General features: G+C 38.2%; 1 protein-coding gene across 7 annotated transcripts in view; it reads left to right on the forward strand.

Moving 5' to 3' along the window:
- nfia (nuclear factor I/A) overlaps positions 1-25,250 on the forward strand; it is a 580,788-nt gene that overhangs the window by 390,635 nt on the left and 164,903 nt on the right. For all 7 annotated transcript variants that reach the window (XM_063064289.1, XM_063064294.1, XM_063064291.1 and 4 more), the window contains 2 exons: positions 8,957-9,074; positions 24,334-24,461. In XM_063064289.1, the coding sequence (XP_062920359.1) occupies positions 8,957-9,074; positions 24,334-24,461 (246 nt within the window). The remainder of the gene's footprint in view (positions 1-8,956; positions 9,075-24,333; positions 24,462-25,250) is intronic.

A 25,250-nucleotide genomic window follows, 5' to 3' on the forward strand; every position in this document is an offset into this window, starting at 1 on the left:
AGAAAAGTTGAATAAGTTATGGTTTTTCTCTTTGGAGTGAAGGAGGATCGGAAGCAACTTGATAGAGGTGTATAAGAATATGAGAGATACAGATTGAGTGGACAACCAGCGTCTTTTTCCCCGGGTGCCAATGGCCAATACCAGAGGGCAGCCGTTTAAGGTAAGTGGAGGAAAGATACGGTAGATGTCAGAGACAGGTTTTTATTTTATACAGAGGGTGATAGGTGTCTGGAATATTCTGCTGATAGTGATGGCAAAGGCTGATACAACAGAGACATTTAAAAGACTTAGACTGGCACAAATATATAAACAAAATGGAGGGTTGTTGCCTTTTTAGGAGGGAAAAGGTTAGATTGATAGTGGAACATGTTTATACAGGTCAGGATGACATTGTGGGCCAAGGGCCCATACTGTGCTGTACTGTTCAATGTACTCTTTTGAGATTGTAGCATGCGGCATGGATAGGTTGCAGGATCTAACAGGTGTAATATACTTAGATATAGAAGGACTTTGCTAAGACACTACAAAAGAGGTTACTAAACAAAATTAGAACAGATAGGATTGAGGATTTGGCAAGGAACAGTAACAAATTGGAATGAGGAAGTTGCTTTCTGGATTGGGTGGCGGCTGGGTTGGGGTGCTGTGCCTAGCCGTTCACAATTCATATCAATTTCTTCGATGAGGAAATTAAGTGTACTTTGTCCAAGTCTCCTGATGTGACAAAGCTGTGTGGTTGGGTTAATGATGCAAAGAGGCTTTGGAGAAATTGAGACAGGCTAAGTGAAATGACATTGAGATGGTAGAAAGGGTGTAGAACAGTGTAGCAAAAGAACAGTCCTTTACGCCCTCAATAGACATACAGTATATTGACCATGATGCCAAATTTGATTAATCTCTCCTGCCTGCATATGATCTCCATCCCTCCATTTCCTGCACTTCATGTGCCTGCCTAAATTCTTCCTAAAAATAACTGTCACATCTGCTCCTACCCCACTCCAGCATGTACTCAATTAACTTGGAAGGCAAAGGCTTTGTTAGGGTTTATGTAAAGACAGTTTGAATACAAAGGTAAAGAAGTTGTACTGCAATTATAAAGGACACTAGTGATACTGTGTACGGGTCTTGTCTTGACATCTTAGGAAAGGCAGACTTGTGATTAAGGATATGCAGTGACTGTTCACCTTACTAATTCCTTGGACGTTGGCCTATGCAAGAGGTTAAGCCCCTCACACTTTCTAGAATCTAAAAGCTAAACATGACTTCCACACACGCAGAGAGCAATGAATCTTAGTAATTTCTACCCTTGAAGGCACAGTTGCTGAATAATTCAAGAAATACATAAATAGATCTTTGGATGTAAACAAAATTAAGGAACATGGTATTATTGAACGAGAGATGTGCTGACCTTGTTTTGGGCCAGAGCAGTTGCTGGAGGTAGAATTATCCACTCTTGCTTCCATCTCATGTTCAGTCAATCAGTCCTTTTCACCCAGCCACCTCATAGAGATGCTAATGCCCTTAGATTCACACAGCCTTTTCTCTCAGAACCAAGCTTCGGTACAATAGAAACTCCAATTCCTTCGTTGCCCTGCTCCAGCAGTGCCCAATAAACTTATAGCTTTGACTACTCCCATCCATAAACTGGTTCATGATTGTCTGATGTACATCCCCTTAGGCTCAAATTAATTTTCAATTGGTGACACAGTGATTAAAATGGCCATTGCTACCCCTCCCCTCCCCTCCCATGAAGTTTATCCAATAGATTGTACTAGAACTTCTTGTCTCGTACTCCTGGGGGTTCCTACTGACTGCAAATATGGGGGACAATGCAATCTTCCCTTTCATCATGCTTATAGATTTCCACCATTTTGATATGTGTGAGAACCTCCACCTCTCCTTCAAGAATTATTATATTCTGGAATGGTTTTGGAGGACTGGAAAATCATAAATGTCATTCTACTTTTAAGGTACGAGGGAGGCAAAGGCTGCAAATTGTAGGCCAGTTTGTCTGACTTTACAGGTTGGTAAGTAAGATCCTAGGAGTAGAAGAGTTACTGTATGAGTAGCGTTTGATTTCTTTGGGTCTGCACTCGGTGGAGTTTAGAAGAATGAGGGAGGAATCTCATTGAAAGCTGCAGGATATTGAAAGACCTGCATAGAGTGGACACAAAGAGGATGTTTTCAATAGTGGGAGAATTTAGGACCAGAGGGCACAGACTCAGAATAAAACAAGGTCGCTTTATAACAGGGAGGAGGAAGAATTTCTTTAACTGAAATCTGTGGAATTCATCCCATACAAAGCTGTGGAGGCTGCCATTGGGTATATTTAAAGTAGAGGTTGTAAGGTTCTTGATAAATAAGGACGTCAGATATTTAGGGGAGAAAGCAGGAAAATGGTGGAGCACACTCAATGGGCAGGATGGCTTAATTCTGCTCCTATATCTTATGGTCATCTGCTTTGCAAGCACTCCCAACCACATTGTACCTAAAATATTCATTTACTCTTGATTACTTGCATGCAGTATCGAGGGAGAACAGCTAGTTTCCAATTATATTAATGGATGACTTTATTGAACAATGAGGAGGTTATCTATTTGAGTGTATAGCATGGGTGCTTTTCAGTGACTTTGCATCAAGCTTTGATTTTGCAATGTATCCTCATTCTACTGAAAACTTGCTCAATCAATAACCTATTAGACTTGCACAGAAATCTCCATGAAGTTGGTGGATTATTGTGTTTGTAAATGGAACTCAAGATAATTGTCTGGTCAATAAGTACCAGTAATTTTAGAAATGAGTTGCACACAATCTTATTCAGGCTAGAAATTGATCTTGTACTGCAGAGAAGGCATAACAGAATGGATAAATGGCAGCATCTCTCAATAAATCAAGAAAGTACTCTGTGGGAAACTTATTTAGATTTTAGGATCTATGTTCCCTGCTATAAGAATAATAGAGTTTGGGTGCTCATAAGGTGCAAAATAGCAACAGATAACCTTGTAATATTAATGAATACGTTTTATTTTGCTTTCCCTACAACATATCTACCAATTTGAACACTATCAATTTTCATCCCCCTTTATTTTAAAGTATTGATACTCACTCATGGGTGATTACACATGCACTATCTGCACTGCTCAATTGACCATGTTTTATGTTTAAGCCCAATTAGTAATTCTAAAAGTCTAAATTAGGACAAAGAATATTTCCATCAGGGTCACTCCTGATGTTCAGATGTGTGCATGATAATTCCAAGTCCTTCCCTAACAAAGTGTTCCCTAATACATCTGGTTCAGGGATGCTGAGACCTCACTGAATTTGATCACCTAATTCAGCACTAATCAGAAATTTGTTTTAATATATTTGCCTTCAATAGCAGCTTCAGGGTCTTTTAGTTATAGTGCATGGATTCAATTAACTGAGTATTTCCATAATTGATGCATCCAGCATGTGTTATTTGTTGGTTAAAATTAACCAAATGTGACTTCATATTGGCTCTTTATTTGGAGTGGACCAGGGATTACAATATAAGGAACCTGAAAGTTTTTCAAATTGTTGCAGGGAAAGCAAAGTGAAACTTATAGTAGTTGTTACATTATTGTAACTATGGAGCTTAAACTTTGAAGCCAAAAACTACAAAAGGAAGAACACTTAAATAACTTGGCAATTTTGACAAAGGAGTCATAACTTAGAACATTAATGCTTTCTCTCTTTCCACAGAAGCTGACTCATGTGCTGATGTTTCCAATGTTTCCTGTTTTTATTTCTAAATTATGGAAATGAAGTTTGAATTCTACTGTCTCAAAAGACAGTAAGAGTAGGTTACGGATTTAAAAAATCTTGATTTTGATACAGTCAGAACCCTTTTTTTTGTGTAGAGAACAGTGCTGGAAAATAGTGTTCTGGTAAGGATGAGCCATTACTTGATGAATGGTGCAATGGACTCGAAAATTTGTATGAGTTCGTCCTATTTCTTATGAGGCCATGAAGGACTCTTGAACCTGCTCAATGAAATCAGTAATATCACCACCACTTCATTGCATTAACCTAACACCCTTGGGACATGATGCCATGACAACAACCTTTCCCGCAATGTCAGCAAAAGAGCTGGTTATTGAAATTAGGAAGGGGTAATGCTCCCATTTCCATCAATAGTGCTGAGGTCAAGAGGATTGAGAGCTTCAAGTTCCTAAGAGCGAATGACACCAAAGCCTCTCCTGGTCTAACCACGTTGATAGCATAGCCAAGCAGGCTCACCAGCATCTCTTCTTCAGGAAACTAAAGAAATTTGATATATCATCTTCAACACTCACCAACCTTTACTGATGCACCATAGAAAGAATCCTATCTAAATGCATCATGGCTTGGTAAGGCAACTGCTCTGCCTTTCACAGCAGAGAGTTGTGGACACAGCTCAGCACATCACAGAAATCATCCTCCCCTCCATGCGTTCTGTCTACACTTCTCACTGCCTCACAAAAGCAGCCAGCATAATTGAAGTTCCCACTGACCTCAAACATACTCTCTTCCCCAGCCCACCCCTAACCCCTTTGGGCATAAGATACAAAAGCTTGAAGCACATACCAGCAGGTTCCAGGACAGCTTCTATCCTGCTATTGTAAAGCTATTTAATGGTTGCCTTATACAATAAGAATGTATTCTAGAACTCACATTCTATCTCCATGTAACCTTGCACCTTGTGTTTATCTGCATTGCACTTTCTCTGTAACAGTAATGCTTTATTCTGAACTCTGTTATCCTTGCAGTATCTCAATGCACTATTGAAATAAATTGATCTGTAAGGACAGCATGCAATACAGATTTTTCACTGTACCTTGATACATATAACAATAAATTAATTTACCAATTTATCTCTCAATTCCCTTAATGTCTAAAAAATTATCACTCTCTTTCTTGCCTATATTTTACAACTGAGCTTTTGTAGCCCTCTTGGCTGGTGATTTCCAAATATTCATCAATCTGTGGATGGAGAAATTTCTTATCTCTGCCCTGAATGATTGACCACTTATTATGGAGATCTGCCTCGAGTTCTAGACACCACAGCAAAGAAAAAATAACTACCCTGTTAAAGCTTGTCTTAATTTAGATAATCTCTTATTTTTCTAAGCTGTGATTTAAAAATTCATGCCTGATTTTGAACTCCCTACCTTGCACTACACTCCCCCCAATAAAGTGGCCATCTCTTTACACCCTTAGTCCTGATGCAGGATCTGAACCAAAAAGGCTGACTATTTCTTTGCCTTCACAAATGCTACCTGACCTGCTGAGTTCCTCCAGCAGCTTGTTTTTTTTTTAGTTTCAACTCACCGCGATAGTCCAGCCATCCCAGGAATCAATCTGATGAAACTTGACTCCATTCTCAATCACACATCTCATTTTCAGATGGGGAAACCAATCCTGTGTGCAATATTTTATCTGAGCACTCATCAAAAAACTCTATAATATGAGCAAGTTGTCTCTGTTGTTATACTCAAATCCTCTCTGAGAAAAGCCAATATATATTTTTAATACTTAATTCTTTGCTCTACCTGGCTGCTAAATTTCAGTGATGTGTACAACGACTTCAGGTCCCTCTGAGAATCAAAACCCTTCAAACTGGTATCTTTTAAAAATACACTGGATTTCTTTTCTATATTCAAATAGATAATTTCACATTCTTCAGTAGTATTTTTCTTTGCCCTTTTTTTTTTGTCCATCAGATGTACTCACTGCAGAGTCTAAAATCTTGTTCACTGTAAGCCTACTTAAAGAGATATAGTGAAACAGGACAAAATTGATTGATCTTTGCAATATTTCTAAGAGCGTCAGCTTCCTTGTGTTCTATAATTTAAAGCCTCTGTATACAAGACTTGGCAAAAAAATCCAGGTCCGAAAAGGTTAAATTTGCAAACCAAACTAATCCTGTCAATTTTAATTAGTATACATTTATTTTATGGTAGAAAAGTGGCCATTTATCAAATATTTTATGGCTTTAACACCTGAGGAGAAAATGTGTGAAGCCACAGAAGGTCATTCTTGAAGCAGTCTACTTCCTAAAGATTGCTTTTCATTCTTTTTTTTCTGCATTGCAAGGAATTTTATATGAACAGCTGCAGGGAACAGTTTTGTTTTTGTCACCCTTTGATACCTAATTGAGAAACTGTTAGACAAAGCAACCCCTGCAGAATTCAAGATTTTCTTCAAAACACTTAGGCTTTTTAATGATTCTTGACATGCCATCGTAATTGTACAACATCTTGATGTTCTTAGATACAAAGTCAGGCTTTACCAAAAAATTCCACAAGTTGAATAGGTTCATATCTGGTACGAGGTGAACAACGTAAAATGAATCTGAATCAAAATCAGGTTTAATGTCACTGGCATATGTCGTGAAATTTGTTGTTATGTGGCAGAAGTACATTGCAATACATAATAAAAACAGTGAATTACAGTAGAAAGTATATATATATATTTATATATATAAAAAGTTAAATTAAATAAGTAGTGCAAAAAAAGTAGTGAGGTGATGTTCATGGGTTCAATATCCATTCAGAAATCTGATGGCAGAGGGGAAGAAGCTATTCTTGAATCATTGAGTGTGTGCCTTCTGGCTCCTGTACTTCCTCCCTGACAGTAGCAATGAGAAGAGGATGTGTCCTGGATGATGGGGCTTCTTAATGATACATGCCACCTTTTTGAGGCATTGCTCCTTGAAGACGTCCAGGATGTTGGGGAGGTTAGTGCCCATGATGGAGCTGACTGAGTTTATAACTTGCTGCAGCTTATTTCAATCATGTACAGTGAACCCTCCTCACCAGATGGTGATGGAGCCAGGTAGAATGCTTTTCATGGTACACTTATAGAAATTTATGAATATCTTTGCTGACATATCAAATCTCCTTAAACTCCTCAGGAAATATAGCCACTGTTGTGCTTTCTTTGTAACTGCATCAATATGTTGGGCCCAGGATAGATCCTCTGAGATGTTAACACCCAGGTACTTGAAAATGCTCACCCTTTCCACATTTGATCCATCAGTGAGGACCAGTGTGTGTCCCCTCGTCTTACCCTTTCTGAAGTCCACAATCAATTCTTTGGTCTGCTGCAGCACCACTCAACCAGCTGATCTATCTTGCTCACATACACCAGTTAAAATGAGATATTTGCATAAAGTAAAAGAGGAAAGGTCTAAGAATGAATTATGCAATGCCTTATATCCTTTTCCTTTGAGTGAGAAACTTAAGGGCCACAAATGAGGCTTGGTTGTAAAATGCCTGGTGCCTTTCGAGCATCATGGGTGAATGAGCAGCCTTCACAGAGTGGGTTGGATGGGAGGCTGCATATTAGTGTATCGCTATTTGTGTAAGTGGATAGGAACAATGGCTTTGATCTTGAAATGCAAAAGGAAGCATGATTATGTTCTAAGATATTTGTTTTTGAAAAAATAGAGCAATGGTTTAACAGTTTTCCAAGCTAATGTTATGAAGTCATTTCCCTATTATTAATCTGCAGCAAAATTTATTTGCCACATATATGGTAGATTATCAAGACCAAGATAAAGTTGGCCTATTTCCAGTAAACTAAATGTATCAGATTGCTCTGATCACTACTTTCAATTATTACCCAGGCCTCAACAGCATTTTCTGATATTAGAATACTACAGTATTAAGTAAGCTTTGAAACCAGATAAGGATTTTGACACATTTCAACAAAACATCTGCACAACAACCAAAGTTTGTGCAATCATATTTGCCAGATTAATATTTTCTTCCAGTTGATTATAATGAAGAAGAAAGTATTGACAAAGATACCACTTTTCCATTATGTGCGATGCTTGGTATACTACATTAACTATTGTGTGAACTACACAACATACCTATGAATTGCAGTATAAGGTTAATAACTAGCACATTCTAGTGATTTGATAGCAACTTTTGCAATAAAATTACAATTAGGTTATACACTGTCCAGTGTGATGTTGAGTGCCTGTTCCTAACCTGTTTTAAATGTAGTTCTGAGGCTAAACTTTAAAAGATTAATAAAACTCTGATTTTATCATACCGAAATGGTGTGTTTAAAAGTATCCCATTTCTGGATTGACATCAGTTTCTAAATAACATCAGCCAAGTCAGGTTACCATAGCAGCTTCATGATGTCAACCAAATGCATGGTATTTTTATTTTATTTAGAGACACAGATGGCAACAGGCCCCTCTGATCTTTCTACACTGACCAGTTACACCCAAGTGACCAATTAACTACTAATCTTTATGACTTTGGAATGTGGGAGGAAACCGGAGCCCGCAGAGGAAAGCTGCTCATTCACAGGGAGAACGTACAAAAGCCTTACAGACAGCATTGGGAATCATTGGCACTGTAAAATATCATACTACTGTGCCTTCCGAATACAATAAAGGAAACTTTAATTATATGGCATATCTTTATCATGTTTCAAATGTATTCACAAATATTGTTCATCTTGCAGCTTTTTTTACTCTAAGTTCTGTTAACAGGGAGAATTTAAATTTAAAACAAAATGCTGAATGTCTCTAAAAGCAGAGGGCCTTGCTATTCAAGCTTAAAGAGGCAATTGATAGCACCTTAACATTAGGCTTTAGAGATTGCAGCTTTGATTGATTTTCTTAGAAGTCAGTGGGGCTGAGATGTGGCCATTTTTTAGTGCCTTATTGCATATATACTGCATCAGCGTTCTCGCTGAAAGGTGTCTAAATTGTTATAGGTACAATCTCAGGTCACATTCTACACTAATCAGTCATGCCATTTCCAACAATTGCCTCACATTTAGAGTACATTATGCATTTTTTCATTAAAAGATTGCCTAGCACAAATTAGAAAAAATGAGCTGACGGCAATCTAATGCATATCAATTGTAAGTTTTTATATTCTGTATCATCTTGAGAGTTTTTGTAATAATTCTTTATCTTTACTCTTCCCAGTACCAATAGCTGTCGGAACAGGCCCAAACTTCTCCCTCTCAGATTTGGAGGGATCTTCGTACTATAGCATGAGCCCGGGGGCTATGAGGAGATCCTTGCCCAGCACGTCCTCAAGCAGGTAATCTAAATATATATATGAATTATTAAAGAATTTGGGGGATTATGATTATGAAGACTATTCAATTGAAAATGAAAGAGTAAAGAGATTCTGATTGCTTGAAATTGATAAGCTGTGTCAGATTGTTGCAAAATAATTTCACACAAATATTGGCTGGAATGATACTAGTTGCTACTTGCACTTACTGTTTGAATAACCGAAGGGAAAAAGGATGCCGTACCTCAGTAATTCAGGCATGTATCGTGATGGTCAATACACAGTATCACACAGAAATACTGCTTCTCCAGTCTGGCTGGTTGTGACTGTAGAAATTAGATTGGGCACCATTTTTTTTAATTCCCTAGATTTCTCCGCAATCCCCAAATTGCTTGTAAACCATTTTTACTATTTACTCAAGCTGTAGAATGAGTTGGCAATGGAAGTGGTAGATAAGGGTTCATTTGTAACATATAAGAGTAATTTGGGTAAATATGTGAGTGAGAGATGTATGGACAGGATGCAGGTAAATGGGACTGGGTAGAAGATGGTTTAGATGGGCTAAAGACCTGTTTTAGAGTAATGCTGTATGATTATGACTTTTCATGATCACATTACAAGTCAAACTTCAACCATGATGTGAATCAAACACTATTACTTTGTTTAAAATTACTTTGCTATGTAGCTTCATGGGGTGTCTTAATTCTAGGTTCCAATTAACACTTCTTTTGCTCATCATATGTGGGGATTCATGCACCCTTAAGTTAAAATGATGTTTAAATGTTAACACTTCAATGAGGTTTGCATCTGTGAAATATTGATAATGCTAGTAGAATTATATAGAAATTTGCTTTTATTTTAAAATCCCTTACAATTTATTTCAAGATTGTAACATGTTTGCATCACAGTAGTTCTACTCTCTTTTACAGCATGAATTTCTTACTGCAAGCAGGTTACTGGCCCAGAATTTATTGAAAAATATCAGTGAAGTTTATGCCATAAAATGAATAAATTAAGCTATTATTTGGATTTAATATTTCAACTATGAGAAAAAGAGAAATAGAAATAGAGTTAAGTGTTTATTAACACGGAAGTAAGAACAAATGGGAGGAGTGATGGGAGTGATTTGGTGAGGGGTATCAGAAAATCGGCTGTGCATCAGCAGTGAGGGAGAGGTCAGCAGATCATGACTCAGTACAGTGAGGGATGGACCCAAGTATTTAAGAAGGTAAATTTTCCAGATTAGAATAGTGAGATTAAGATCATGTTGTCCCAGGAATGCCTCTTAATATTTCAAAAGGTGATTTGCACCTTGAAAGACATCATGCATGCATAAAATGAAACCGTCCAATTCTTTGAAGACCTGACTTGACCTGCAAGTCACTGCGTTTGTAATTTACTCTGGGCAAAATAAAGTTTCATTCCTGTGGTGCTGATAAATCTTCTTCTGTGGCATCTAACTTCTGGGCACATTTGCGTTATTGAAAATCCAAAATTGCTGTGCCTTTCTTGAGGTAATTTCATGTGCAGCTGAATATGTACTTAAATAGCACAACAAACTATCCTAATTTACAGTTCTCAGATGTAGGAGGTTTAGTTATAGATAAAAATAATTAAATGAAAGGGCCATATATAATAGCTCTAATTTATTTGCATCCTCCCTTATTCCCTTTGAAAATTGTTGTGCAGGTATCTTAAGCTTTGTATAATAAGAATAAAAGGTAGAAAAGTTTGGATCCTGTCTTAGAAACATGGAAAACCTACAGCACAATACAGGCCCTTCAGCCCACAATGCTGTGCTGAACATGTCCTTACTTCAGAAATTACCTAGGGTTACCCATAGCCATTTATTTTTCTAAGCTCCATGTACCTATCCAGGAGTCTCTTAAAAGACCCTATCGGATCCGCATCCACCACTGTCACCGGCAGCCCATTTCATGCACTAACATAGTCATAGTCATACTTTATTAATCCCGGGGGAAATTGGTTTTCGTTACAGTTGCTCCATAAATAATAAATAGTAATAGAACCATAAATAGTTAAATAGTAATATGTAAATTATGCCAGTAAATTATGAAATAAGTCCAGGACCAGCCTATTGGCTCAGGATGTCTGACCCTCCAAGGGAGGAGTTGTAAAGTTTGATGGCCACAGGCAGGAATGACATCCTATGATGCTCAGTGCTGCATCTCAGTGGAATGAGTCTCTGGCTGAATGTACTCCTGTGCCCACCCAGTACATTATGTAGTGGATGGGAGACATTGACCAAGATGGCATGCAACTTAGACAGCATCCCCTTTTCAGACACCACCGTGAGAGAGTCCAGTTCCATCCCCACAACATCACTGGCCTTACGAATGAGTTTGTTGATTCTGTTGGTGTTTGCTACCCTCAGCCTGCTGCCCCAGCACACAACAGCAAACATGATAGCACTGGCCACCACAGACTCGTAGAACACCCTCAGCATCGTCTGGCAGATGTTAGAGGACCTCATTCTCCTCAGGAAATAGAGATGGCTCTGACCCTTCTTGTAGACAGCCTCAGTGTTCTTTGACCAGTCCAGTTTATTGTTTATTAACCACTCTCTGCGTAAATAAACTCACCCCTGACAACTTCTCTGTACCTACTTCCAAGCATCTTAAAACGGTGCCCTCTCGTGCTAGCCATTTCAGCTCTGGGAAAAAGCCTCTGACTACCCACAAGATCAATGCCTCTCATCATCTTACACATCTCTATCAGGTCACCTCTCATCCTCCGTCGCTCCAAGGAGAAAAGGCCAAGTTCACACAACCTATTCTCATAAGGCATGCAATCCAGGCAATATCCTTGTAATTCTCCTCTGCACCCTTTCTATGGTTTCCACATCCTTCCTTTAGTGAGGTGACTAGAACTGAGCACAGTACTCCTCTCTGCTCCTAAACTCAATCCCACGATTGATGAAGGCCAATGCACTGTTTGCCCTCTTAACCACAGAGTCAACCTGAGTAGCAGCTTTGAGTGTCCTATGGACCTGGACCCCAAGATCCCTCTGATCCTCCACACTGCTAAGGGTCTTGCAATTAATGCTATATTCTGCCATCATATTTGACCTACCACAATGAACTATCTCACACTTACCTGGGTTGAACTTCATTTGCCACTTCTCAGCACAGTTTTGCATCCTATTGATGTTCCATTGTAACCTCTGACAGCCCTCCACACTATCCACATCACCCCCAACCTTTGTGTCATCAGCAAATTTATTAACCCATCCCTCCACTTCCTTATCCAGGTCATTGATAAAAATCATGAAGAGAAGGGGTCTCAGAACAGATCCCTGAGGCACACCACTGGTCACCAACCTCCATGCAGAATATGACCCGTCTACAACCACTCTTTGCCTTCCGTGGGCAAGCCAATTCTGGATCCACAAAGCAATGTCCCCTTGGATCCCATGCCTCCTTACTTTCTCAATACGCCGTGCAGGGGTACCTTATCAAATGCCTTGCTGAAATCCATATACACTACATCTACGGCTCTTCCTTCATCAATGTGTTTAGTCACATCCTCAAAAAATTCAATCAGGCTCGTAAGGCACAGCTTGCCTTTGACAAAGCAATGCTGACTATTCCTAATCATATTATGCCTCTCCAAATGTTCATAAAACCTGCCTCTCAGGATATTTTCCATCAACTTACCGACCACTGAAGTAAGACTCCCTGGTCTATAATTTCCTGGGCTATCTCTACTCCCTTTCTTGAATAAGGGAACAACATCTGCAACCCTCCAATCTTCCGGAACCTCCCCCGTCCCCATTGATGATGCAAAGATCATTGCCAGAGGCTCAGCAATCTCCTCACTCGCCTCCCGCAGTAGCCTGGTGTACATCTTGTCCCGTCCCGGTGACTTATCCAATTTGATGCTTTCCAATAGTCTTACTTTTGTTACTTTGACTTTTATTACCAACTTATCTTTTGCTAAACTTTCCTGCAACGTGATGTAGTAGGATGTTTATCTGATGTGAGGTAGACCATGGCTTTATATTCTGAAAGCATATAAATAATTTGTGTGTCCTTATCCCACCCTTTATTCTTGCCAAGTGAAGAGATAACATGATTACTGGAAGGCAATATTGATACTGTGGTAGTATGTGGAACTGAAAGATTTATTTCTGAGCTGTTCAGGAGCTGGCTAACCTGCATCCTTTTAGCTGCAAAGTTACAGGTTCAGGCTGAAATCGTATGCCTAGATAATTTTTGATGGACTGAAGTGATGTGCTTAAATTTATTGGTTCAGAAGAGAAATCAAATTTGTGCACCTCTATTTAGATCCAGCTCTGCATAATTTAATCCAAACAGAACTGAGGAAGGCATTAATTGCATTCTGTGTTTTTGATCCTATGCAATGCAGTAAGGAATGCAAAGCATGAAAGGCCTGTTGTGGATGTACCTGGCCTCTTCAAGCACATCTGAATTCACTATTAAGTTGTATAACTTGCTGAGCTAAGCAATCGGGTGCATTTCATGTCTATTCCTCAGAGAAGTGCCAGCCGTAGCTGGTGTATTTAGTGCTACACCATTAATTTGAACAAAGTTAAGTAAAGGTAAATGTTTTATGTATTTTTCTTCATATCATTATTTTAAAATAATTAAGTGCATCACCACACACTTCCCTACTCTGCTCTCCATCTGCCAGTTCTTTGCCCATTCTTCCTATTCTGTCCAATTCCTTCTGCCGACTCCGTGCTTCCTCACCAGTGCCTGGCCCTCCAATTATCTTGTATTATCTTCAAACTTGGCAACAAAGCATCTAGATTATTAACATGTAACATAAAGAGAAAAGGTCCCAACACCAACCTCTAAGGAACACCATTAGTCGCCGGCAGCCAATCGGAAAAGCCCCCCTTTATTCCCACTCTTTGCCTCCTATCAGTCAGCCAATCTTCTCTCCATGCTGGCATCCTTCCTGTAATACTGTGGGCTCTTATCTTGTGTAGTAGCCTCGTGTGGGATCTTGTCATGGGCCTTCTGAAAATCCAAGTAAATAACATCCACTGCTTTTTATTTCCTCAAAGAATTCCAACAGATTTGTCAGGTAGGACTTCCCCTTAAAGAAACCACGCTGAATTCCACCTATTTTATCACGTTTCTCTAAGCTCTCCAAAAGCTCATCCTTAATTGTGGTCCCTAACAATTAACAATCACGGAAGTCAGGCTAACTGGCCTATAGTTTCCTGCTTTTTTTCCCTCCCTCCTAAAGAGTGGGGTGATACTCTACAGCAACCTCTTCTAGAACACTAGGTGTATTCCGTTTTGTCTAGATGACGTATCTCCCTTCAGACCTTTCTGCTTCCCAGGTCCCTTCATAAAATAGCAAATGCACTCACTCCTGTCCCCCAACACTCTCAGATTTCTGGCATACTGCTGCTGTCCTCCACAATGAAGACTGAAGCATTATTGAGTTCTTCCGTCATTTCTTGATCCCCATTACTTCTCTCCAGCATCATTTGCCAGTGGTTGGATATCCAATCTTACCTCTCTTTTACTCTGTAAATCTGGAAAAAAAAACTTTTGGAATCCTGTTTTATATTATTGGATAGCTTACTTTCATATTTCATCTTTTCTCTCACTATTGCTTCTTGAGTTAACTTTTCTTGATTTTTTAAAACTTCCCAATCTTCAAGCATTCCCACTAATGTTGCTATATTGTATGCACTCTCTTCTTCTTTTATGCTGTCTTGGACTTCTCTTGTCAGTCATAGTAGCCTCTAATTGGATACCACGCATTGGCCACATCTTCCCCTCCTACTCCCTTCAGCATTCTGAGTTGATCATTTCCTCTGCAACTTGTTGTTTCTCTCATCCATCCCTGTCAACCACTATCATTCTCATTGTGGTCTGCTGTGCAGCTGTACGAGGTGTACCGCCTGCTCTTTTGCCATTCTTTTCTCACCATACGTGGACCCTCTGGGTGAAGCTGTGATTTACTTGCACTTGATCCATTTTCGTGCATTGCATTCTGTGCTAATGATTTGGTCCCTCATGCACTGAGAAACAAATACCCCTGGGCACCTTTGCAGGACACCTCCATTCAGCTTCCAATCACCTCTCGCTTTGATACTCTGAATCATTTTTCCCTGTCTGTGTCTGTTCAATGAAAAACATCTCTTCTATCTGGATATGTTTCAGCCATTGGAACTGACTATTATATTCAGCCATTTTCGATCATCATTTTTCTCCACAGATGCTGCTGGATATTCTAGTTTCAATGTATTATTTGTTGTGTATTTAATATTTGAGTAATATTGCAAATGTTGTTTGATTAAGCATTCTTTGTTTTTTACATAATTCATATGAATGAAATACCTGAATGGCATCTGCCATCATCATACCACGTGATATGCACACTCCCTGTTTAAACTAAAAACAAAGCAAAAACAGTTTCTCCTGGGCTCCCATTTTTTGCTTTCAATAATGTTTTGGAGTTCCGAAACATAATATTTTGTTTCTTTTCTTTTTTTTTGCCCGCATCTGCCAGACTTGAAAGCCATGGTGGTCTTGACTACATTGGTTTGCACCATAGCATAGACGTACCCTCCCGTCTGTCCATTCCTCACCCTCACTTGCAACCAAAAACAATTTTTTCCAGTTCAGGTGAAGGGTGATAAACTTGAAACATTTTTTTTTGTCTTCGTGGATGCTGTCTGGCCTGCTGTGTGCTTGCAGCATCTTCTGATTTTGTTTTTGGATCTCTAGCATCTGCAGACTTTTTGTTCCAAGACACCCAGTGAGATTGCAAGGCTTCTGAACAGTGTTCCAATCATTTCATAAGTTATTTGAGGCTTTGAGATTGTTCTTGTTCTATGGAGTTGGCACAGACCAGTTCCTAAAGCTACCTGGTGCCTAACAGGAGAGTTAAGGAACATAAGGAATTGTAGCTTTTTGTGTTTATTAATATTCTTTAAATGATAGCAGAGTCAAAATCGATCAAAATGTAATGTGGTGTTTTAATGCATGTGCTGGTGTCTGAGAACCTAATACAAGCTTGCTAAGCTTTACTGGATTGTGTTTCCTGATTGCACAAAAAATGACAAATGCTGTACATCTCAAATAAAAATGAAAATGCTGAAGAAAAACAGTATGATATTACTTAATGCATTTTCTCAACACTTCTCTTGTGATTCCTAATTTCAAGAAACTGTGCTGTAATTTTTAATGGGCTTTGTTTTGTCATTTCTCATTAGTTATTATCAGACATCTGTAATTAATAGCTAAATGATGTCATGTGAATAGGGTTTATATTATATAGCTTTTATTGCCCACATCTTGACAACATTTTTTTTGAGCCCTTGGGAGCCTGGGATTCAGTGTACTGCAACCTAGCCTGAATCCTCTCAAGGGATTATGCCTTGCCATCTTCGTCTGATTAAAAAAATGCTGAGAACTTAGAGGAAAAGAAAACATTTTATATTTCTTTCTCTGGCCTTAACACCCTTGAGTGGCAGAAGTTAAAGACATAGTTAATAATGATTTAAAAAGGAAGGTAGATAACTAGAGAACATAGTTTGGTAGAGTAACCTAAGTACACACGAGTAGGACATTTTATTATGCAGTACATTGTAATAATACATCAATGATAGTTAAAGTAAGTTCTTTTTGAATGTTAATTAAGTGTTTGGATGAATAAATAAAAGGAAACAAAATTGAAGGCTTATGTGGAAAGTACAGGAGTATATCAATGAACCAGCCTAGGTATGATAGACAGAATGACCTTCTAGACTACATAATCCTATGGCAAAAGCAGGTGGGTGGTCTGCATCTGAGCTATTGCTACAGTGCTGGATTTGCACACACTGGACAGTGGTGATTATTCTCAGAGTCTTTTTCCCTCTAGAAATAGTTAACTTCCTTCCTATGATAATGACCAGAAGCAGAGTGAGGATGATGGCTGTCAACCAATCAGCACCATACCACCTAGCTAAAAACCACATTGAATTAAAGCCACATTAAAATGGCAAGGCACCCCAGTTTACTCTTGTTTTTTTTGTTATATGCTTACCCATAGTATAATATTTTTCTGTATGGTATAACTTTGTTCATGTCACTGCAAAAACACATCAATTTTGTAAACAAGCAGATCTAACAAGCCAGAGTCCCTCTGGCTGGTTTGATCATTTAAGAAAATGGATATTTATACATTGTTTTTACATTTTAAAGATGTGTGAGATTAATACTGTTTATTGTCCTGCGTCAGCAAGGTTAAATTGTGTGATAATTGATCATAAATCACACTTGTGGACTGAAAAATACAGAAAAAAAGAATACGAAACGAGCTTTATCAATGTGGTTTAGTTACTGGAAGAGTCAGCAAGAGTCTGATCAAAGAACTTTCATTAGGGTTTAGCCTTGCTGCAGAATTCTTAAAATGCTGAAGATGGAACTGGAATGATATTGAATTGGAGCGAGAAGAAAAATGACCGTGACTATGGTAGATACACAGAAGCTGCCATCGTTAATGAAACCAACATACTCATTGGCATTCAGGGTCAGTAAACCTGGAGGAATTTCTTGTACCTAAGTTTTTATTTGTGATTTTCTTCTACTCTTACTAACTTTTACTGTTCCAAGCTACAGATACTTCTAAGTTTTGTTCATTAGTATCTTTATTAATTAACCAGCTCTCCACCAGTGCATCTCATCCTTTATTCAACTTTATTCTCTGTATCCTTCTAAATGAAAAATACCTGTGAAGGAATTTTGTTGGCTTTACATTTCAAGCCTCAAATTATTCATCACCTGCAAACTATTCCACCCATTTAAGCATATCTGCCACAAATTTCCTCTTATCGCCATGTCACTTCGGTGTAATATGCGTACAAGGCCAAAGGAATTTTCCATAGATAGGGAGAATCCCTTGTCTGCAGGTGGAGATTCATTTTAAAATAAGGAGAAGCCTAATGTGTTTGTATCATTAACTTCCTGGACCAAAATACATGAAACTTGCAAAGTCTTTCATTTTAAGATTGTGACCAGAAATAGTTCAGGGTAGAAATCAGAGATCTTGCAGCTATTGTTATCAAAGGAACAGTTTGAAGTACCTCTAAGCATCTATTCAACTGCTGCCTGCAATACTGTATGTTTTACTAAGTCCCTTCAGCAAACACCAAGATATCTAGATATTGAAACAGGTGATCACCTGTTTAATGGAAATTAATTAACTCCAAAACCCCTGTACTGCTGGTGGAATGTAAATTCAGATCTGTTGTGCCCTGTTCACTCAACTTCCCTGTGAGTGGTCTCCATTGGCTTCTTGTTAAGCAGCACACCTTTGTTACCTAAGCCTATCGAATCTTCCGTAGTCATATCATCACTGGCTATGTAATCTCCACCTTTACAAACCTCAATTAGGTGGTTCTCCTCTTGATCAACACTGATTGACTTGCTCCCACATCAAAATCCGAGTCATGGCCCTAAGCTCTGGAATTATCTCATTAAACTGCAACATCTCTCAACCTCTTCCTTCTCTTTCCCCCTTTCTGACAGTCTTTGAAATGGTTCTTTTCAACCAATTATTTGTTTATCAGTTATGATATCTGATAATTACTCATGTAGTTTGGTTTCAAATAATGTCTTATGAATGGCTTTGGGAAGCAACATATCAAGTTTTTTGTTTGTAAATGCAAACGGTTGATGCCTTCAGAGAAATAGTGTTGGCACAAGAAAGTTATTCAAAACTTTGCCAGATATGAGGAACTGGTTAGCGACTGTTGGACGCAGGAATGGAAGGCAAAGTGTATGCCTGTTGAGGAGGGCTGCGAGGACTTTGCTGGACAGTCTCTTCACAGAGCCCTTGCCTCATTGGACGTCACTGGTACAAGGAGGCAGGGAGCCCTCAAGCAGAGAAAGCCTCAAGGTGGCTCTGGATGAAGAGAACAAGTCCGTGGGGATCTGCAGCACCTGCTACGTGTACACAAGTCGTGGCTTGATCAACCATGGCTGGGTCGGCTGGGTCACCTGGGTGAGGGTGAGTGATGTTGAAAGACCCAAAACATCCGATGACCCCAGGTTACATCACTGATGATGTGTTCACAGCCTTGTGAGATGTATTCTTCAAAAAAAAATGTATTCTTCAAAAAAAAACAAAATATTTACAGTAGAGAAACAGACCAACAGATGTGTGCTTATATTTGTGCTACACGTGGTTCTTTTCATGCATCTAACTTATTTCCCTTTCTCTCTCAAGTACTCACCTAGCTTCCCATCACATATATTTATACATCAGCTGATTTGTTTTTAGCTATAATTGCAAAAGAACAATTTATGTTATTTGACTGCTCGCTTTGTGCTTCACTGTAATTGTTTTCAATTACAATAACAAGAGCAACCTATTATCTGTGTCAAAGCTGCTCTGGGTTCACTTTACGGAGGCCTTGTCCAACAACTCAGCTAAAGTTAAGACCTGAATAAATTAATGTTATTCATGCAAGCAACATTGGTGGTTGTGCTGCAGTTTTTCTCAGCAGTCATTGGTTGGGAATAGGGAAATGTGCTGGGGTTCCTCTCTAGCAGCATCTTCTGAAGATTGCAGGTAACAGTGTTAATTCCTGCATATGAGTGTACTGGTTATACTATCAGGGTCATGTATGAGTAACCAACATCTCAAGGTGAGTTGGAGAGAGTGGCAGAAAATTGATTTTTGTGATAAAGGCAAAGGAAGGGGAAATTCAGTTGCATTATTACAAAACAGTATTCAATATTTACAACACAAGACAGACAAGCCAGATAGACCAGTGCTGAAATCAGTGTTCCACATGCTCCTCTTTCTACATCTAACTTCATCAATACATACTCATTTTCCTTTCTAGTTCATGTTCTCACCTTGCTTCTCCACATATTTGTTTATACATTCTATGTCTATTCAGCTGCTTTTAGCTATAAACACAAAAGAAAAATCTGTTTTTAGCTCCATTCTTACCGAGCATACTGCTGTGTAGTAAGATTGTTTTTTAAAAGAAATTTAATCTAAGTATGCGGTAACTATCAATCTGTTATTGTACAGATAACCCTTATAACAAAATCAAGACAGTCTCTTAAAGATTATTCATTAGATCTCTTGCACAAGAAAAACGTAGATGTGAATGCATCTGGTGGCTAAGTAAAGCTGCTGCCGTGCTATTTGACAAACAATAGTGCTATTTCTGTGCTACTTCTGCTCAGAAGCACTTAGCTGTATTATTGGTGCTTTCATTTAAGTAACAGATATACCTACTAGTTTGAATTCTTCTTTCTTTTAATTCAGTAAACAAAATTATTAAAAGCTTCTTTTCCTAAAAATTTAAGCAGGCCCATAATTCAAAGAAATAAATTGTAGCTTTCTTGAAGCAATTCATTTTGCAACACTGCAAACTTAATTTACAGGTAACTTTTCTGAATATTGTCTAGGGTTCTCTAATTTTAAGAGAAATTGGAATATGGGTCTTTCTGTGCATTTATTGAACTGCATATCCTCCAAAAGAGATACTGTTAGTTAAACATCACCGGCCTGCTTAATTCTCACTCATAAACATTATCTCAAAAATAAAACTTATGATGATAGCTTACAAATGGAATGACCAGGAAAAGTGTGAAAGAGATGGATCATTACTTTTGGAAAACCAAAATAATGATCTTTACCTGAAGTACAGAATATTTCACCATATCTGTGCTGCGTTGACTGCATCCACTATAACATTCTGTGATGCACTGTCTGTCTGTACTTCTCTCTATAATTAAAAATATAAAGCATAGAAATTTGATTTGTGCAATTCTTTCCTCTAATGTGATGCACAATATAACATCAATTTTTCCAGGACTGGATTATATGTGTGATAATTTCTAGGTAAATTGCAACAGTTGTACAATGGACTACAGTACCAACATTAACACATCTGATTTTCCTCAGCTCCAGCATAAACCTAACAGTTTTACCCATATGAATATGAATTGTGGGTGATCTTCATGAAACAGATTTACTGGAGCACATGCTCTTGCTTTTTTGTTATTTAAAGGGATGCTTTATGAATATCAGGTGATCTTGCTGGGCAGACTCAGATATAACTGTAGGCTGCTCTCTGAACTTCACCATCATTACAAGCAATAACCCCAAGCCTTTATATCATCGTCACTAAGTGCCATGTCATACGACATGGGAAATCATGACCATGATTGTTCATGGAAAAATTTTCTACAGAAGTGGTTTGCCATTGCTTTCTTCTGGGTCCATGATGATGATGATGTAGATGGACAAAAAATTTGGCATGGATGGGGGGCCCATGTCTGTGCTGAACAACTCTGTGACTAGAAGAGAGTTCTGTAAATGTCCGACCATATCATTGTGATAGTGCACCAGCACAGGTGATAATGAGGAAGTGTATAGTCGATCAATTTAATTGGATATAATGAACACAATGAAAGACAGTTAATGAGCAAATCTGGCAGATTCTGTACAGCTGCTGCTAGTAAGATGTTTTGTACCTCAGTTGCTCCTGTGCCCGCGAGCAGGAGGATCATTTTCAGCAGACTGCTAAATTGATCCTCTTTCCAATCTGGACTCTCTGCTTTTCCTTACTGAATGAGGAGACTTGTCTGTCACCAAAGACTCCAGCTAATTTCCATGGATGTATCACAGAGAGCATCCTGACTGGTTGTGACATTGCCTGCTACCCTCCAATGCACAGGATTGAAAGAGGCTGCAGAGGGTTGTAGAATCAATCAACTCCATCAAGGGCACAACCCTCCCCAGCATCAAGTTTATCTTCAAAAGGCATTGCCTCTCAAGAAGGCAGCATCCATCACTGAGAATCCTCAGCATTCAGAGCATGTCCTGTTCTCGTTACCACCACTGGTGAAGCGGTACAGGAGCCTGAAGACCCACAATCAAAAGTTTACAAACAGCTTCTTTATGTCCACCATCAGATTTCTGAATGGTCCATAAACCCATGAACACTACCTCACTATTCCTCTTTTGTACTATTCATTAATTTGTTCATTGTAACCTACAGTAAGTTGTATGGCTTACACTATACAGCTGCTGCAAAACAGCAAATTTCATAACATACGTCAGTAATAATGTACTTGATTCTGATTTAGCCTGAATGGAGGTTTTGAAAGACATAATCCTAAATTTGGAAGTGTTGTGTGGAGGCGCTGAAGGTAGAATGTCTTTTCTGATGATGAGGTGGTGAAGTATTAGGAAAGGATATTAGGAAATTGGTGAAGTATTGTGGTGGGGTGGGAATAAAACTTCAAGGAAGTAGTATTTTTAATAGTCTGTGCTTGACATTGATACATCTTGTGAGATGAAGAAATCATTTGCAGCATTGTTTATGGATTTTCACTTCTGGGCACTTCTTTCTTTCTTTTTAAATCTTTTTATTGAATTAGTACACAAAAGGTAAACCATATAGGCACTGATACACAGTTGCAATATAACTTTACAAGAGATATTAATACAAAAAAAATTAGTACAAACAGTGCAGTTTAGATATAAAATATAATAGTATACTAATTTTCAAACATGTCAATAAGGAAAAAAACCCAAAAAAAACCCCGCCGTGCAACTAAACTAAAAAGCAAAGCAAAGCAATGGGCTAACTAGGTATCAAGTAGAGTAAAACAACTTAAAACAATCACGTCCTCAAACCCGACCTCCATTAAAAACAGTTAAAAAGCAAGAAGGGAATGAAGATATGGCCAGAGAAAGAAAAAAAAGTTACATTAAATGAAAATGTTGAATAAAAGATCTCCAAGTCTGTTCAAATTTAACTGAAGAATCATAAAGATTACTTCTAATTTTCTCCAGATTTAAACATAGTATCATCTGGGAAAACCAAAAGAATGTAGTTGGAGCATTAATCTCCTTCCAATGTTGTAAAATACATCTTTTCGCCATTAAAGTAAGAAATGCAATCAATCTACGGGCTGAAGGGGAAAGATTACTGGAAATTTTAGGTAATCCAAAGATAGCAGTAATAGGATGGGGAGAAATGTCTATGTTCAATACCTTTGAAATAGTATTAAAAATATCTTTCCAAAAAGTTTCCAGAGTAGAACAGGCCCAAAACATATGAGTTAAGGAAGCTATCTACCCATGACATCTGTCACACAAAGGGTTAATAGAATAAAAACGAGCTAATTTATCTTTAGACATATGTGCTCTATGAACAACTTTAAATTGAATTAGAGAGTGTTTAGAACAGATAGAGGAAGTATTAACTAGTTGTAAAATATGCGCCCAGTCATCCACCGGAATAATAAGACCCAATTCCTTTTCCCAATCTGACCTAATCTTATCAAATGGAGCTTTCCTGAGTTTCATAATAGTATTATAAATAATAGCCGTTACACCTTTCTGACATGGATTAAGGTTAATTATAGTGTCTAAAATATATGTAGGAGGTAGCGTCGGAAAGGAAGAGAGTATAGTATATGAAGGAAACAGCTTAAGCCACCGTCTGCGAGGTTCTTTGTTATGGTAACTCTGGCTGGTCTTCACAGGATCTCCCTCCTGATATATATTTCTCACTTATGAGCAATGCTAAGGTTCTTCATGTGAATCCGGGAGCCCTTTTCCTCTCCCCTGCAGCCTTTTTCTCCTCCATTATGACTCTAATGTGTGTTATTACAATGTGGAAGAAACTAGTGATGCTCATTTCGAATAGAGATTGATTGATTTTTGGCCATGAAGGGAACCAAGGAATATGTCTGTGTGGCTAGAAAATGGCACTGAGGTAGAAGATGAGCTATACTGTTGATGAATAACAGAACAATCTTAAAGTCTTGGGTTGCCTATTCCTGCTCTTATATTTATGTGCTTGTGTTCATGTTATCCTCTATTGAACATTTCTTTCTAGGCATTACTACCCAGCTGCTGTTTGAAAACTGATTTTATGATATTTTTTGAAGGAAATGCTAATTAGCTCTCCCTTTGAGCATTGCAGTGTTTGAACACACCACAAAAGTTGATGCAAGCAATTACCAAGTTCATATTTACTATAAAAAATGTAATTTCAGCTACAGGATATCAAACTCATTTTTATGTCAATGCAAATCTGCTGTTGAATGCGAATGTATTTTCCACAAGATCAAGTATTTTCAAGCTGACTATAACTGTGATCTCCAGTGAACATGGATTGAACACTAGTTTTCAAGCTGTGACAGGCTTTAAAGTTTTGAGTTGAACATATGATGCTGCAGTCCTAATGTGTCTTTAAAAAATGGTAAATTTAGCATAACTGTTGCTCTGACACTTAATTCCCCTTTTACAGTTCTGCAAAACGCCACAAATCTATGGAAGATGAAATGGACAGCCCTGGTGAAGAACCCTTTTATACCAACCAAGGTCGATCTCCAGGGAGTGGCAGTCAGTCAAGTGGTTGGCATGAGGTGGAGCCAGGTAAGCAGTCCAGTTGATACCCTGACTATATCTGATTGTCTGTGGAAGGAAAAATGGCATGAATGATATTTTTGTTTTGTTTTGACAATAATGTAAATTTTATAACGATAATTAAGTGCAGTTCCTTTTTTAATACACTGCTGCAGTTGCTTAAAATGATAAGTTAACTGAAATGGTATGAGGTATGTTTTAAAAAGAGTTATAAATTATTCTTGGCACTCATTTTGAACTACTTTTCTGAACAATTGTTTGAATCACCAGCAAATTAAGAAGCTGCTGTTAACCTTCAAATCTGTTTTTGGTTTGGAAAATTATTTTATTACCGGTTTGTGTTGTTACGCAATGGCAAGTCACTATAAGTGACAATCCAATTCAGATTGTTATTTTATATCTGGGACAGTATTTTGAACTGTCTGAAAGCCAAAAACAGACATATGATGATTTTGTTTTATGATTTGTGGTCTTTCTCTTAATGTTACTTAAGTACAGCCTGTGCAAGACAATGATGTTTTTGGTGCTTCCACTCGGAATTATAAAAGCTAATATATTATGGTTCATTGAAGTTGGTATTTTGTCATTTCTTCCTTTTTGAGTTTTGGATCCAGGAATTGATTATGCTTGCAAGGAAATGTAGATATCTATTGATTCATACAAGACAAAAAAATGGATTGTCATGGCCAGAATCAAAGATGTGTATCATTATAGACTATAATAGATGAGGGAATGACTTTGGTTTGTTTTGGGTTCCATAACAACGAATGCAGTAGCTGAAGCTGTATAGGTTCCCGA

The sequence above is a fragment of the Mobula hypostoma genome, chromosome 12 (genome assembly GCF_963921235.1).
Source record: "Mobula hypostoma chromosome 12, sMobHyp1.1, whole genome shotgun sequence".
In the NCBI taxonomy this organism is placed as follows: Eukaryota; Metazoa; Chordata; class Chondrichthyes; order Myliobatiformes; family Myliobatidae; genus Mobula; species Mobula hypostoma.